The sequence below is a fragment of the Aspergillus stella-maris genome, assembly GCF_047715825.1.
Source record: "Aspergillus stella-maris strain CBS 113639 unplaced genomic scaffold BDV14scaffold_70, whole genome shotgun sequence".
NCBI lineage: Eukaryota > Fungi > Ascomycota > Eurotiomycetes > Eurotiales > Aspergillaceae > Aspergillus > Aspergillus stella-maris.
The window spans coordinates 150,767-163,245 of record NW_027396864.1 but is presented as its reverse complement, the minus strand read 5'-3'; the positions used below and the strand labels follow the sequence as shown (position 1 = coordinate 163,245).

At 50.9% G+C, this 12,479-nt stretch overlaps 4 protein-coding genes across 4 annotated transcripts; 1 reads left to right on the top strand and 3 right to left on the bottom strand.

Moving 5' to 3' along the window:
* Positions 1 to 232: 232 nt before the first annotated feature.
* Positions 233 to 1,621, top strand: BDV14DRAFT_204191 (putative secretory lipase; the record flags this gene model as incomplete). The annotated part of the gene is made up of 1 exon (XM_073774475.1): positions 233 to 1,621. The coding sequence occupies one exon, from the start codon at positions 233 to 235 to the stop codon at positions 1,619 to 1,621; it is 1,389 nt and encodes a 462-aa protein (XP_073624005.1).
* A 1,874-nt stretch (positions 1,622 to 3,495) lies between these two features.
* On the bottom strand, positions 3,496 to 7,196 carry BDV14DRAFT_211423 (cation-translocating P-type ATPase; the record flags this gene model as incomplete). Its single annotated transcript, XM_073776091.1, has 14 exons — positions 3,496 to 3,732; positions 3,837 to 4,023; positions 4,167 to 4,218; positions 4,266 to 4,782; positions 4,833 to 5,106; positions 5,154 to 5,497; positions 5,588 to 5,792; positions 5,840 to 6,110; positions 6,198 to 6,237; positions 6,267 to 6,578; positions 6,608 to 6,696; positions 6,754 to 6,836; positions 6,894 to 7,039; positions 7,182 to 7,196. The coding sequence occupies 14 exons, from the start codon at positions 7,194 to 7,196 to the stop codon at positions 3,496 to 3,498; spliced, it is 2,772 nt and encodes a 923-aa protein (XP_073624004.1).
* A 261-nt stretch (positions 7,197 to 7,457) lies between these two features.
* Positions 7,458 to 9,549, bottom strand: BDV14DRAFT_133879 (putative MFS multidrug transporter). Its single transcript, XM_073766193.1, has 4 exons — positions 9,232 to 9,549; positions 8,645 to 9,183; positions 8,136 to 8,595; positions 7,458 to 8,079 (listed from the first exon to the last, which is right to left on the bottom strand). Exons 1-4 carry the CDS (start codon positions 9,287 to 9,289, stop codon positions 7,511 to 7,513), a joined length of 1,626 nt encoding a protein of 541 aa, XP_073624003.1. The 5' UTR covers positions 9,290 to 9,549; the 3' UTR covers positions 7,458 to 7,510.
* On the bottom strand, positions 9,550 to 11,928 carry BDV14DRAFT_211419 (uncharacterized protein; the record flags this gene model as incomplete). The annotated part of the gene is made up of 5 exons (XM_073776090.1): positions 9,550 to 10,304; positions 10,352 to 10,630; positions 10,674 to 11,371; positions 11,417 to 11,683; positions 11,747 to 11,928. 5 exons carry the CDS (start codon positions 11,926 to 11,928, stop codon positions 9,811 to 9,813), a joined length of 1,920 nt encoding a protein of 639 aa, XP_073624002.1. The 3' UTR covers positions 9,550 to 9,810.
* Positions 11,929 to 12,479: the final 551 nt, after the last annotated feature.

Genomic DNA, 12,479 nt, shown 5'->3' with positions numbered 1-12,479 from the left:
CCCTTCTGTAGGAGAGTAACACTTGAGAGCTTGGAATTCTTGAGAAATTCCTTCGACGAAGCTTCTGTTGTTGGTCCTGGGTCAACATCTCGAAGGCATAAAGGCGATTCTGTTCCCTCTTCTATTCCTTCTCTTCTCTCTCATCACCATCTTCTCCTCTCACTTCCCATCGTCCTGCAACACAACTCGTCCAACACCACCAACTCCGATCAGTCCATCTGATTCCTTCACCATGTCAGTCAAGTCCTTCATGCTGGCACTGGTCGGCATGGTCCTCTTGTCCACCTCGGCCTCCGCCACTACGTTCCCCTGCAACTGCGACGCCGCCTGCCAGTCCATCTACAACCAGAGCTTCCCCATCGATGCCTCCTTCTGGGTCCATCCCAACATCACCGACGACAGGTTCTACACTGCCTACGGCGACCACACCAAGTACAAACCCGGCGATATGCTCAAGTGGCAGGACGTTCTCGCCTCCGAACTCCCCAGCCAGTGGTGGGTCCCCTCTGGCCTCTCCCTCTCTCGCTTCCTCTACGTCTCTGAGGACGTTGACGGCACTCCGATTCCCGCATCCGCCTACGTCCTCATGCCATACCATAACCCCTGGGGTGACGACAAGCCCTTCCGCGTCGTGGTCTGGGCTCACGGAACCGCCGGGTTCACGCCTCAGTGCGCGCCGTCCAATGATCGTCGCTTGCAATACCACTGGCAGGCCCCATTCACTCTCGCCGAACAAGGCTACGTCGTTATTGCGCCCGATTACGCCGGTCAGGGCACAACCATCCCGCAGGGCTTCATGTACAACGCCGGTATCCCGCACGCCGCAGACGTAAGCAACGCCGTCCGCGCAGCCAGACAACAACTCCCTCGCCTCCTTACCAAGGAATGGGTTGTCGCCGGCCACAGCGAAGGCGGCCTCACAGCCTGGCGCACCGCGCAGCGCGAAGCGAACCCCAACCTCGCAGCCGGCGGGCTTCTCGGCGCCGTCTCAATCGCACCGGCGCTGGAAGTCATGACGCTTATTCCCTGGGTAATCGAGCAGGCGAACGGCGGCCCCATGCACGAGATCTACGTCCCCTTCATGCTTCGCTCCATCGCGCGCCTGTTTCCCTCGTTCGATCTGGCGAAGTATCTCACGCCCAAGCTAATCGGTCTCTCGGAGGTCGCTATGAACGCCTGTCTCAACCTCGCAATGCCCCTAATAATGAACCTCACGTTGCCAGAAATGTACCTCAACAACGCAAACTTCACGTCCGCGCCCGAAGTCCAAGAATGGGATGAGAGGTACCAGGGTAAAGGCGCTTACAAGCTCGCGTCCCCGCTGCTCGTCTTCCACGGCGAAGCGGACTTTATTATCCCGCACTCGCATATCGAGGGGATTTTTGACGAGCAGTGTCGTGCATTCCCGGAGTCGAAGGCGCAGTATGTGCGGTTGCCAGGGTTGGACCATGATGGGGCGGTTCAGGGGGCTCATGCCGATTGGTTCCCTTGGATTCAGGAGAGATTTGAAGGAAGGGAGGTTGAGGAGGGGTGTAAGAAGGGTTTCGTTAGGGTTTCGGGGGAGAGGTTCTCTTCTGTTGAGCAGGCTTGGTTGAGTGGGGGGCAGATCTTGGTGGAGTAAGGCTTTTCACTTGCTCTTCAAAGGTTGACTCGATTTAACTTGGATTGGATGTTGTTTCCCAGTACGCTTAGATCGATGGCTTATATCTTTTGGTTCAACTGGACGTCTTCCATTCCCTTGTTCTCGTCGCTGCTCTATCAGACAATCACCATCTCGCGTCTTCCCGAAGATTTGTATCAACTTTGGTACTGAAAGTTGAGTGATCAGTCATCTCGATATCAAAAGAATTCGTCTATGTACTTAGATATCGTCTGCGAGTTTACATCTAGTCACAATCAGAATCAGAATCAGAATCAGATACATTAAAATGCATTGAACTTACAGAGTAATTGTGGTTCATTACCTTGTTATCATAAACAACAGAATGAACTTGCTCATGCTCACTATCCTGTCCCTATCCCTGTGTCTCTCACTATGAACTTGTCTTCGTTACTACATACTTCCAACTCCACGCAGACTTTCTCCATTCCTCCCCTTAATTTCACCCTTCACAACTCTCCTGCCCGCATCCTATCCCATCTGAGCCAGATTCCCTCTCCCAACCTTCAACCCCCGCCTCCAGTCTTTAACCTCAAGTATCTTCAGCAATCATACCAATTACACAACCCCGTAGTCCCACAACAACTATACCTCCCACCCACACAAAGACTGCACCCCTGCCTCTTCTCGAGGTTCTCCGTGACTTCAACGACCACAGCACCAGGTGCTGCTTCCGCAACTGGTGCGGGGATGGCGAGTGTAAGGCCCGTCAGGGTGAGGACGATGAGTGAGAACTTCATTTTGTATCTGGGTATGCGAGGCGGTTTCGAGGTGGAGGTTTCAGTTGTTTCAGGTTTGTACTAGGGAGGGAGTTAGTTATACAGAGCTCTTTTTCGTGATTTGTCTTGCGATGTAGGAGTGACGGAGAATACAATGCAAGGAAAGGAAGAGAAGAAAAGGAAAGAGCATGGCAGATGGAAGTCTTACTTGATCTGTATTTTGCTTGCAAGTATGCTTATCGCTCTGGCTCTTCTATCAAGGTAAATTGGCCGTGGAAGACGTCAACTTTATATATTCTTGTGACCTGAGACGGCGTTGCTCGCCCTGCCCTGCCCTGCCCTGCTACCGCATCAACGGCATACCGGCCCGCCGATCGAGAATATCGAGGGCAAAGTTTGTCAGCTCCGTGGCCCTTTCAGTAATCTCCGTCAGTTTTACACAAAGCGATTGGTTCTGAATGGACTGGTCTGCTCTGAGCGAAGGAAGAGGAGAGGGGGTGCGTTGGGGGTTTCGGCGGAGGTCCATGGGTGAAGGATTTCGCGTTCAGAAATAGATACATAGTATGTATACTATATCAAGTTTTAGATGGAGGGGGCGAATCGGTCTGCATGGATCATGTAGGTTGAATAATGCGGGGATGTAAATGCAAGTCCTGGGGATTGGATGGAAATATCCAGAGTTCTGCATGTCAGATTTGTCCGGGGTGAGTTGGGGCTGATTGCTGCAGGCTAGCCGTTTAAGAGACGGACGGGTTTCAGAGTTACTTCTTGACCTCTGTCTTAAGCAGACCAGCGCACATTCTTACTTGATTTGGCTGCTCACTCGATCTAGATCCTTGTTTGTAATGTGAAATGGACCAAGAATTCACTATTAAGCCCTCAGACGTGTCTCACTCGGGGATGTCTCCATGATCCGGAATATAGCTCTGATCTCACCAAGCGATCCTAGCCACAATCCCTTGAGGCCACCGACGAACAGCATACTTCCTCTCCTCATCCAGCAACAGCAACCCAATCCCAAAAACAACCGGAAGAAAGAAGTGCTCGACTGGCACCGTCGTCGTATTGATCGAATCATGCAAGGCAGGGATATAGCAGACTGGGTAATCCAAATCGTTAACCATATAGTCCAACCAGAGAAATTGAGAAAATGCTCGAGGGGTACTCACAAATAAAAACAATACACAGTCTCCTGGTCTGCACAGCAAGTAGATTAAAGAACTGCATGAAGACTAGGTTGACAAAGTAGACTGAGGACGTTTCGTTTGCGACTTGCGTCACGTAGTCAGGGTCGTATTGTGGGGGCCAGGAGCCGTAGTGTAGGACCATTGCGCTGAATGGGATGCCTCGTCTCTGTATGGTCCGGGCAAGTGTTAGTTGATTAGGTATAAATAAGCGTTCTTGCGACATTGTGGGCTTGGATGGCTCATGAGCTGGGGGTTGTACGGGTGACGTACCTGCATGTGCCAGAAGGCCATCACGTACGAAAGGAAACATTCATATAAGCCGATGAAGAGGTATGCGTGCCCGATCAGTTTAGTATTGACGAGGCGATCTTTCTTGGGGTTTCGCGGAGGGCGGAGAAGGTCGGATTCGGGCTTTTCGTAGGCGAGGGTGATTGCACCGGCGCAGTCGGTGAGGCAGCTATTGTAAAAGACCATCGTCAGTTGTGCCTTCGATTTTCTTGACGGGAGTAAGAGGTAAAATTCACCAAATAATAATCATAAGGAACGAAGAGAGTATTTGTGGGACACCGAGAACAACGTTCGTTACAACGGGCCACAAACTCGCTGAAACTACCTGCGGAAAGCAAGTAAATGACGCTTTTCTTGAGGTTGTCTGTGACCAGTTAGTTGATCTAATCCTAACACTATGAGGGCCCTTACCATAGACAAGTCGACCGGACCTCACAGCCTCGACAATAGCCGAAAAGGAATCGAGAAGCACAATGTCAGCCGCTTCAATCGCAATATCAGATCCACTTCCCGGGGCGACACCAACATCCGCTACTTTCAGCGACGGCGCATCGTTCACACCGTCGCCGGTCATGGCGACAATATTGTTTCTAGCCTGGAACTCCTTCACGATTCGAAGTTTCTGCTCGGGTGTTGTTCGCGCGAAAACAATCTCGTCGTAAGAGCACAGTCTGTCGAAGTCTGTGTCGGTGAGATCGGCTAGCTTAGGTCCGCTAATTACAATTGCAGTTGTAGAGCCTGGATCTTTGATGGCTGTTTTTTCAAAATGCTCTAGGGCTTTGATATTGTCAATTAGGTCGGACGGTGTCTTTATGATGCCGCACTCAATCGCGATTGCTTGGGCTGTGAGCTTGTAGTCTCCTGTCACCATCACAATCCGAATGGACGCTTTGCGGAGGGTGTCGATCACGTTAGGAATTTCGTCCCTCTGCAAATTGATTAGCTACTGGTATAGAGACAGAAGGAGAGCTCTCGAACCGGGGGATCAATCAACCCGACAATCCCGACCAAGGTGAGGCCCTCTTGGGCTGCACAAAGGACCTTTTTCTCGTCTTGGGCAGCGTCAAGCCAGTCGCTACTGACTGGTTTTTGCGCCATGAGAATGACTCGCTTTCCCTTGACCGACCAGCGGTCTTTTACGGCCTCTATCTTGTTACGCTCATAGTCGGATAGATGTTCGGATTCACCATTATTCTTGATGGCGTATGCGCACTTCGGGAGAAGTACATCAGGCGCGCCCTTGATGAGGTATCTGGTCGCCAGTTAGTTACGAGCATTACAGATTGGATATGCTCTTACCCGGCTTCCTGACCTCTTTGTTGCATCACGCGGACCATGAATTTATTCTTACTGTTGAACGGGATCTCAAATACCTTCTTCCACTGGGAACGAAGCTCACTGACCGAGCCGAGGGACTGAGAAAGCCGGAGAATCGCCTGGTCAGTAGGGTCACCGACTATCTTCATGGCGTGTAGTGGTCGGTTCAGTGTAGACGCGTCAAATTCCGCAGCGTTGCAGAGGCCGCAGGCTTCCCGTAAGCAATTGACCAACCTGTTATAGACGCTCTGTGTCATGCGCTGCTTCGCGTCTTCAGCGGTGTATTCTTCACCTCCGGAGAAGCATTCTGTGACGAACATCTCGTTCTTGGTCACAGTTAGTGGTGTGTACCTTCAGAGGTGGCTCGGTGGCCTGCCTTGGTGAGCGTGCCGGTCTTGTCTGAGCAAGTTACCGACCGACACAGATCCAAGCGTTTCCACCGTCACCAGGGGCTTGCAAAGAACTTTGTTCTTCTTCATGATGTTGGCGGAGATAGTGAGACCCCTTGAAATCGCAATTGGTAGCCCTTCAGGAATAAATGCAATACCTACACTCACGCAGCTCACTATGAGAGTCGGTACGTCAATGAAGTCAGAGTGGTCTTTGCGAAGATAGACAGCCCTAGTTTGGTCAATAAGCGTTTTGATCGTTGGTGAAATAGTACATACCAGATTATGACAATCATAAGCACGAAGACGACGACGAAAGAGACGATGATAAGGACGAATCGAAAAATCTCTTTTTGCATTGGGGTGAACCCCGTCCGCCGCTTGTTAGATAGACTTGCGATGCGTCCAAATACTGTACGATCTTCGGTTCCCACAACAATCCCAAGCGCAGCGCCAGATACACAGTATGTCCCCTGCAGTCCGATGTTGTTCGTCTCCAGAAAGTTCGGGTTCGTAGACTCGACCGTTCCATGAACAAGTTCAGACTCGCCTACGAATGTCAGCAGCGAGCACAAAGCGCAAGAATGAACCCTTAACTTGCCCGTCAGAATAGGCCTATCAAGCTAAACATCAGAACTCGTCTGAATGAACCTCACATCCGCCGGCAACTTATTCCCCTGCTTGATTTGAATAACTCGCCCGGAACTAGGTCGATCGCACTCAAGAAAGTTGGCGCCCCATTCCTCACAGCAATGCACTGATCCGGCAACATAGTCGTAATAGACGCCATAACCTGTGACGAGGACCAATCTTGCCAGCCGTTGAAGGCAACTTGGATTGCCCAGACGGCGACAAGAACAATGGCTAGGGCCAGATTTGCCTCCGCTGGTGGGTTTCCCAGCGGTTTCCAGGCTATGAACACGAGGATGCCACCGCCGAGAAGGATGCTGCCAACCCCGCCGAACATGTAGCACATTAAGGTCCTGAACCATCCTGATGGTGGGGGGCTAGGCTGATTCTTTCCATATCGTTGACGAGAGCACCTACTTGTCTTGTCTGTAGTCCCTGGGTGGAGGTTGAGAAATGTTGTTGTAGTTCTTCGACGGAGAGGAGGTGGTAATCAAGGTCCGCTAGTCCTGCAGTGATATCCATGTGTTAGTAGGTGACGCAGGTAGCTGGTAACAGTGTCCGACCTTCTATCTGTTCCCTTTCCTGCTTACTGTTGTTGCTGAAGCCTTTTAAGCCGTTGTCAATCGTGTCATCGAGCTTGAATGAACTAATCAAGCAATTCGCTTAGCAAGCTATCAGTCAGGATGCAAATCAAGAGACTCACAGCGTCCGAAATGTAATAGGAAGCAGGTTCCCCGGAGCAACAACTCGGCCCCGTGCGCTATGAATCGATAGAGACGAGCTTCTGCGGGAGATCGATCGCGTCTGGTTTTGATGAATCCCGTCTTCGACAATTTGGGCTCGGTGTGACTGCTTGTTGTTGTCCATGGCGGAGGAGGTTCGCTTGGAACTGAGCGTGAGTCGTTCTGACAGGGAGGTGAAAGACAAAGAGAGGCGAAGAGAAACAATGATAATGCATCCTCCGATAGACAGTATGTGCCATTTTATATGCGTAGTCTGTGGTCATTGTGACAAAGGAGGATTGAGGCGGAGTTGATTGGGTGAAGGCATCGCGAGTGGCCGAAGAAATGGCTCGCTGGACCGCGCAAATTATCTCAACCAACCACCACCACAACATCCACTCTTGACACCTGCTTGATCTCGCGTGCTCAAAATCTCGGAAAGGATGAATTGATCGGAATGTGGGCGATTCCCCGAAAAGTTTGATTAGGCAGCTCTATTAAGTATGCGTATGCTCATTACAATGATTTAAGTGAATGCTTTTTTCCCCGAATCCTCCTATCAGACGATAGTCCACTCCTCTCCAAGTCATTAGTATCATTAACACTCTTCAGGTCTCTCGGCCTCGCTATTACGACGGCTTTGCCCGTCCTCATTATTTTTCAGCATCTGACAGAACTTGCTCCTTTCACGAATCAAGTACCCCTTCCACAAAAGCACATACGGGATCGGCAAGCAGGCTAGGCTCACAAAGCCCACGAGCGATGTCGCCCATCCAACCCCCAAGGCCGCGTACATAGGCTTCGCGGCAATCGGCAAGGTCGCACCAAGGACACTGCGGGTGATGACGGACGCAGCCAACGCACTCGCCGAGTATATCTTGTAAGCATCGGTGATGTATATAGTCAACGAGGTGAAGATTGATTGGTATCCGAAGCCGAAAAAGAACCCCGAGATCACGGGGACTATCCAGTGCACGGTTGGCGTGGCAGTCCAGGCGAGCCAGAAGAGGGCGGCAGAGAGCAAGACGCTGCCAATGCAGGAGATAGGGAGACGGTGACCTTCGGGATTGAATGGCAAGAACCATGTTTTATTGCGGGACACAGCCTTCTCATATATGGAGTCCCAGACTATGGCTGTAAGACCGGTAGATGCAGCCCCGAGCCCGACTGTGACATTAGTTAAGACGGTCTATAGATTGACCAGGGAAAGTACGGTGACTTACGCGGAAGGAATGCAAGGGATGTTGTCTTAATGCTGAACCCGTACACCTCAGGGAAGATAATGGGGTAGGCCTGAAAATAGAAGAACACCAGAGCGTAGACGAAGGCGAGAAACATCGAACTGAACATAATTATGGGTTCCGCAACCAGCATGTAGAGCGGTCGCAGGAAGATGGTCTTCATGTCTTTGTCTTGGTATGACAAGGGCGCCGTGATCTCCTTCCCAGATATCTTGCTTAGCCTTTTGGCCTCGCGCTTCAGGATAGCTGGGCCGAATGTCTCTGTTGGCCTCAGGTTAGCACCGGCCATTCTCCATGACAAGAAAGACCTACCTGGCAGGAAGATGAGACCGACTAGAGTAACACCAGCAAACATCAAGTCGATCCAAAATGTCCATCTCCAGCCATGTTCCGAGGCAAATCCGGAAATTATGGGCCCAATAATAGGCCCAAAGCTGGCTACCTGTGCGCCGTCAGTGGCTGCCCCCGAGATCAACAGGTCAATCACTTACAGCACCAAAACATGCCATTGCCCTTCCTCTTGCCCGGTCCCTGAAGATATCTGCGTAGACACCACCGATGACAGTCTGTGCAGAGGCTCCGAAGCATCCAGCGGTGAAACGAAAGAACAGGAGCGCCGGCCAATTAGGAGCTAGCGAACAGGCAAGAGTAAACAAAAAGAAACACATGAAGGTGTAGAGAATAACAGGGCGTCTTCCAACAGTTTCACTCAAAGGACTCCATATTAAAGGTCCAACAACGTATCCTATCAAGAAGACACCACTTGGTAGACTGCTTTGACTCTCATCCTCCATGTTGAAATCTTTCACAATATAGGGCACGGCATTGCTTGGAAGCGACGAGCCGACACCGCTGTTGAAGACGGCTAGCAGTGCAAACCAGAAGACGTAGAATTTCTTATGAAATGGCCAATTATACGGACTTCTCTTTGGGCAATCTTCGAATGTGATGACGGTTGGAGTGGGAGTAGGTGGAGGCGTAGGGGTAATGGCAGCAACTTGGTGCGACGGTTGTGAGGCATCAGTTTTCTCTAAACAATATTACTATAAGTACAAAGGCCGAGGTTAGAATAGCATACCCAAGAATGTGCTAGGCTTCTTCAGCCGGGGAACTTGGCATTCCTTGTCGTTCTCCATCTTGATGGTTGTTGTTGATCACGGCAACCCTTTGCCAGCCAGCCCTGTATTTAAGTATAAGGCGAGAATTTCGCTCATCCTCAAACAAGTTTGTGCCTTGACTCATTGAAACGCAATAGACCTGTCCAGACACATGCGTAGTGCTGTCTCGATTTCCATTACCAGGACTTCTCCCAATGAGATCGCTCATAGATCAAATCTTTGACACTAGAGCCGGCCCCGGGACCGGCCCCGATCGGCACCGACCGCAGAGCTCGGCCAGGTCCCCAAAAAACCGACTCGGCTCAATTGAAAAATGGCCACGCAGCCGGCGGTCTGTCGAAGGATTGGGACGCAATGCAGTTTGATATGCATCTTGCAGCCCTGTGATCAAGGCATGGACTGCCCGTTGAGGTCTGGCCCAGGACTGCAGAAAGCAAGCTGCTGCGCTGTCTTGTGAAGAACGCACATCTCTCCCTGAATGGAAGTGATTGACGGCATATATCATTTTCTCATATCTCATCATTGAATGTAATATGGTGTCAGGTGCGGCATAGATCAGGTAGGAAGTCAAAAATGTCCGTTTGACCCTCCTCGAACAGATCGAATGAGTCCGCTATTGGTGCAGTCAGATTCCAGTTCGGGATATCATATCCCAGCAGTCTAGGCAAAACAGGTTCAGGCCTAGGCTCTGCAGAGGAAGGAGCGGTCAGGTCTGCCTCTTTGTCCACCGCAAGTAGTGGATTATCTGTTGGAGGGTCCAGGGTGCCAGTGGGGTTAAACTCCGTCCTAGGCACGCTATTAACCTCGGGCCGCGATGGAGCAGCAACACCTGGCTGGGCAGCTCCATCACTACTACATAAATCCTGTTCTGCAAGTAGAGCTCCGGCGTAATTGACAAAAATCTGAACCGTCCTGTGGATGTCGGGATATGGAGGTTGTTTGAGGTATTCCAGGATCTGTCGAACACGTTGTAGTACCAAACGCCGATTGATCAATGTAGGGTGCCATCGCGCGACCCTGATTGCAAATGTTGCTGGAAGGCGTCAGTGTAATCCTTGATTCGGGTACCGGTATACTTACTGATGAATGCGATGGTTAGAGCCGGATAAGTCGGAGCCCAGATCAGTTGACACCGATATGCTGATTCGGTCACGAGAAGGGTCAACTGGTTCTCGATCACTTCAACCAACGACTTCCAGAGGTCAAGAACGGCGTCCGGTTCAATTCCCTGAGCGCCTTCCGGTGTTTGCTGCAGCTTCTGAATCCTGGCAATTGCCGCACAAAGAGTGAATACCTTTGCGTAGTTGAGCATCAACTTCAAGGACGAACGCTGGAAGGCCCCAGGGTGAAAGGCATTTCCTGCTATGGTTAGCTAACGAATCAACTACATGACAAAACTCACGCTCATGTAACTCGTCCCACTCCTTCCACCACTGTTGAAGCTTTCTCATGATGGCTGGTACTTCGATTGACACAATTGGAGCCGCTGCTGAGGTCTCGATGATCTGACGACCCCTTGTCCTAATCTGGTGGTATTCGATGATCGACACCGTCCGCATGTCACAATGAAGAGACAGCGGGTAGTCAAGAAACTTCCGGAGTTTCGAAATATCAACATCGCCCAGGCGTGATTTCCGACCTGTTCCACTAGCAACGTCCAATTCAAGTGTAGATGAAATAAGCCAGGTCCGCAGCTGCCAGACAAGTTGCCGATCCTCCATGCTTGCCGCTAGATAACTTCGTGGTGCTGCACTGTGAGCCAGTAATTTATCCAGCGACTTTTCCAGCCCCAAGTCCAATGCAGTCCGTAGGATGAGCGCTGTCGAGAACCAAGTCTTTTCCGAATAGGCTGCAAGAAGGATCATTCCCTGAACCGTCTCCAGCTTGGTCGGTTTTGCAAAGAACGAGTCTTCCGCTAGCCTTTGTGCCTCGTCCTGAAGTACCCGCTGCAAATGCGTATCCGCGCGCTGTTCAGGTGCTGCACGACTCGCCAAGTAGACGATCACGGTAAAGCAAAACAGTGATCGGGATCGGATGGAGTCGAATGTATCCCGGACAGGGTCAAACAACGGTATGAAGTTCTTGCTGCAGTTCATGAACCTAAAAATATCAGCATCAGTACCCTCATAAGTTGGAGCTAGCTACCTTTCATATATGCATCTTGCATCCTCCTCACTGATAATCCCCCGCGAGATGATATCGCCCTTCGAATCAGACGAAACATCAGACTCGCCAAGAAAAATTGGCGAGCTCTCCCTGAGGCTCACAGACATAGAGTGCATCACCGACTGTGGCGCGATCATATCCTGCGGACTAAATTGATGCAGCTCGATGTTCTCTAGATGGCTCGTCGACACTGAGTAATTGCTGACCGGGCTGGCGGCCGACGCTGAACTGAAGCCATTTCGTGGACTGAGCAAGTCAGCATGCCAGACTAAGACCATATATAGGAGCTAATAGAAAAGGCAACCCTACCGAGCAGTGTTATTGAGTTGCCTCCGTCGCTCAGCCGCGCGTGGTCGACTGACGGTGTCGATAACACACTCATGCTCGTACCCAGCAGCGCGGCAACGCGCGCATGGCATCTGAGTGCGGGCGTCGCAGCGCACCTTCTGCTGTCTGCATCTTCTGCAGCTCTTGAATAGTTTTCCGGACATTTTGATCTTGACGGCTTGTTGTCCCTTGCAGATGCGGTCTCCCTCGTGGCTCGGAGGAATGTGCGAGGTCGGCGCCGACTGACCGCTTTCCGAATCGTTAGACGGAGATAACCACGCCTCAAGCCTTGAGATTCGACCATGTCTTGATCATCGCGGTTGGGCATCGGACTTTGTATAAAGTGCTTGAATCTATCAAGTGGTCTAAATTTGTCCGATGCAATTCGTCTAAGGTCCTCTTGAATGTTGATGAACCGATCCCGAGCAATGGTGTACTTTTCCATGTACCTAGTTTTGGCGAAATATATACCTTGCACCATGATGAAACCTGAGGTCCGCAGTATGCTCTATTCGTGAACTGATCACCAACTCTGAATGACTATTTATTTTTTAGAAGCTAAAGATATTATCCGGCATTTTAACATAATAGCTCTGTATGAATTCTCGGAGTGTGCATTTTAGATTAAAGTGCAGAGGGCGACAAAGTATCCGCGACCGGCGCCGGCCAGGGAAGGTGCGACCCTCGAGTTCAACGTTTCAGGTACACTGAGTTA

What these genes read in the sequence shown, in the direction of transcription:
- BDV14DRAFT_133879 (XM_073766193.1), bottom strand. Translation starts at nt 9,289, where the DNA reads ATGGAGAACGACAAGGAATGCCAAGTTCCCCGGCTGAAGAAGCCTAGC. An exon ending in GAAGCCTAGCACATTCTTGG is followed by an intron (nt 9,184 to 9,231) that starts GTATGCTATTCT and finishes AATATTGTTTAG; the next exon opens with AGAAAACTGATGCCTCACAA. An exon ending in CAATGGCATGTTTTGGTGCT is followed by an intron (nt 8,596 to 8,644) that starts GTAAGTGATTGA and finishes GACGGCGCACAG; the next exon opens with GTAGCCAGCTTTGGGCCTAT.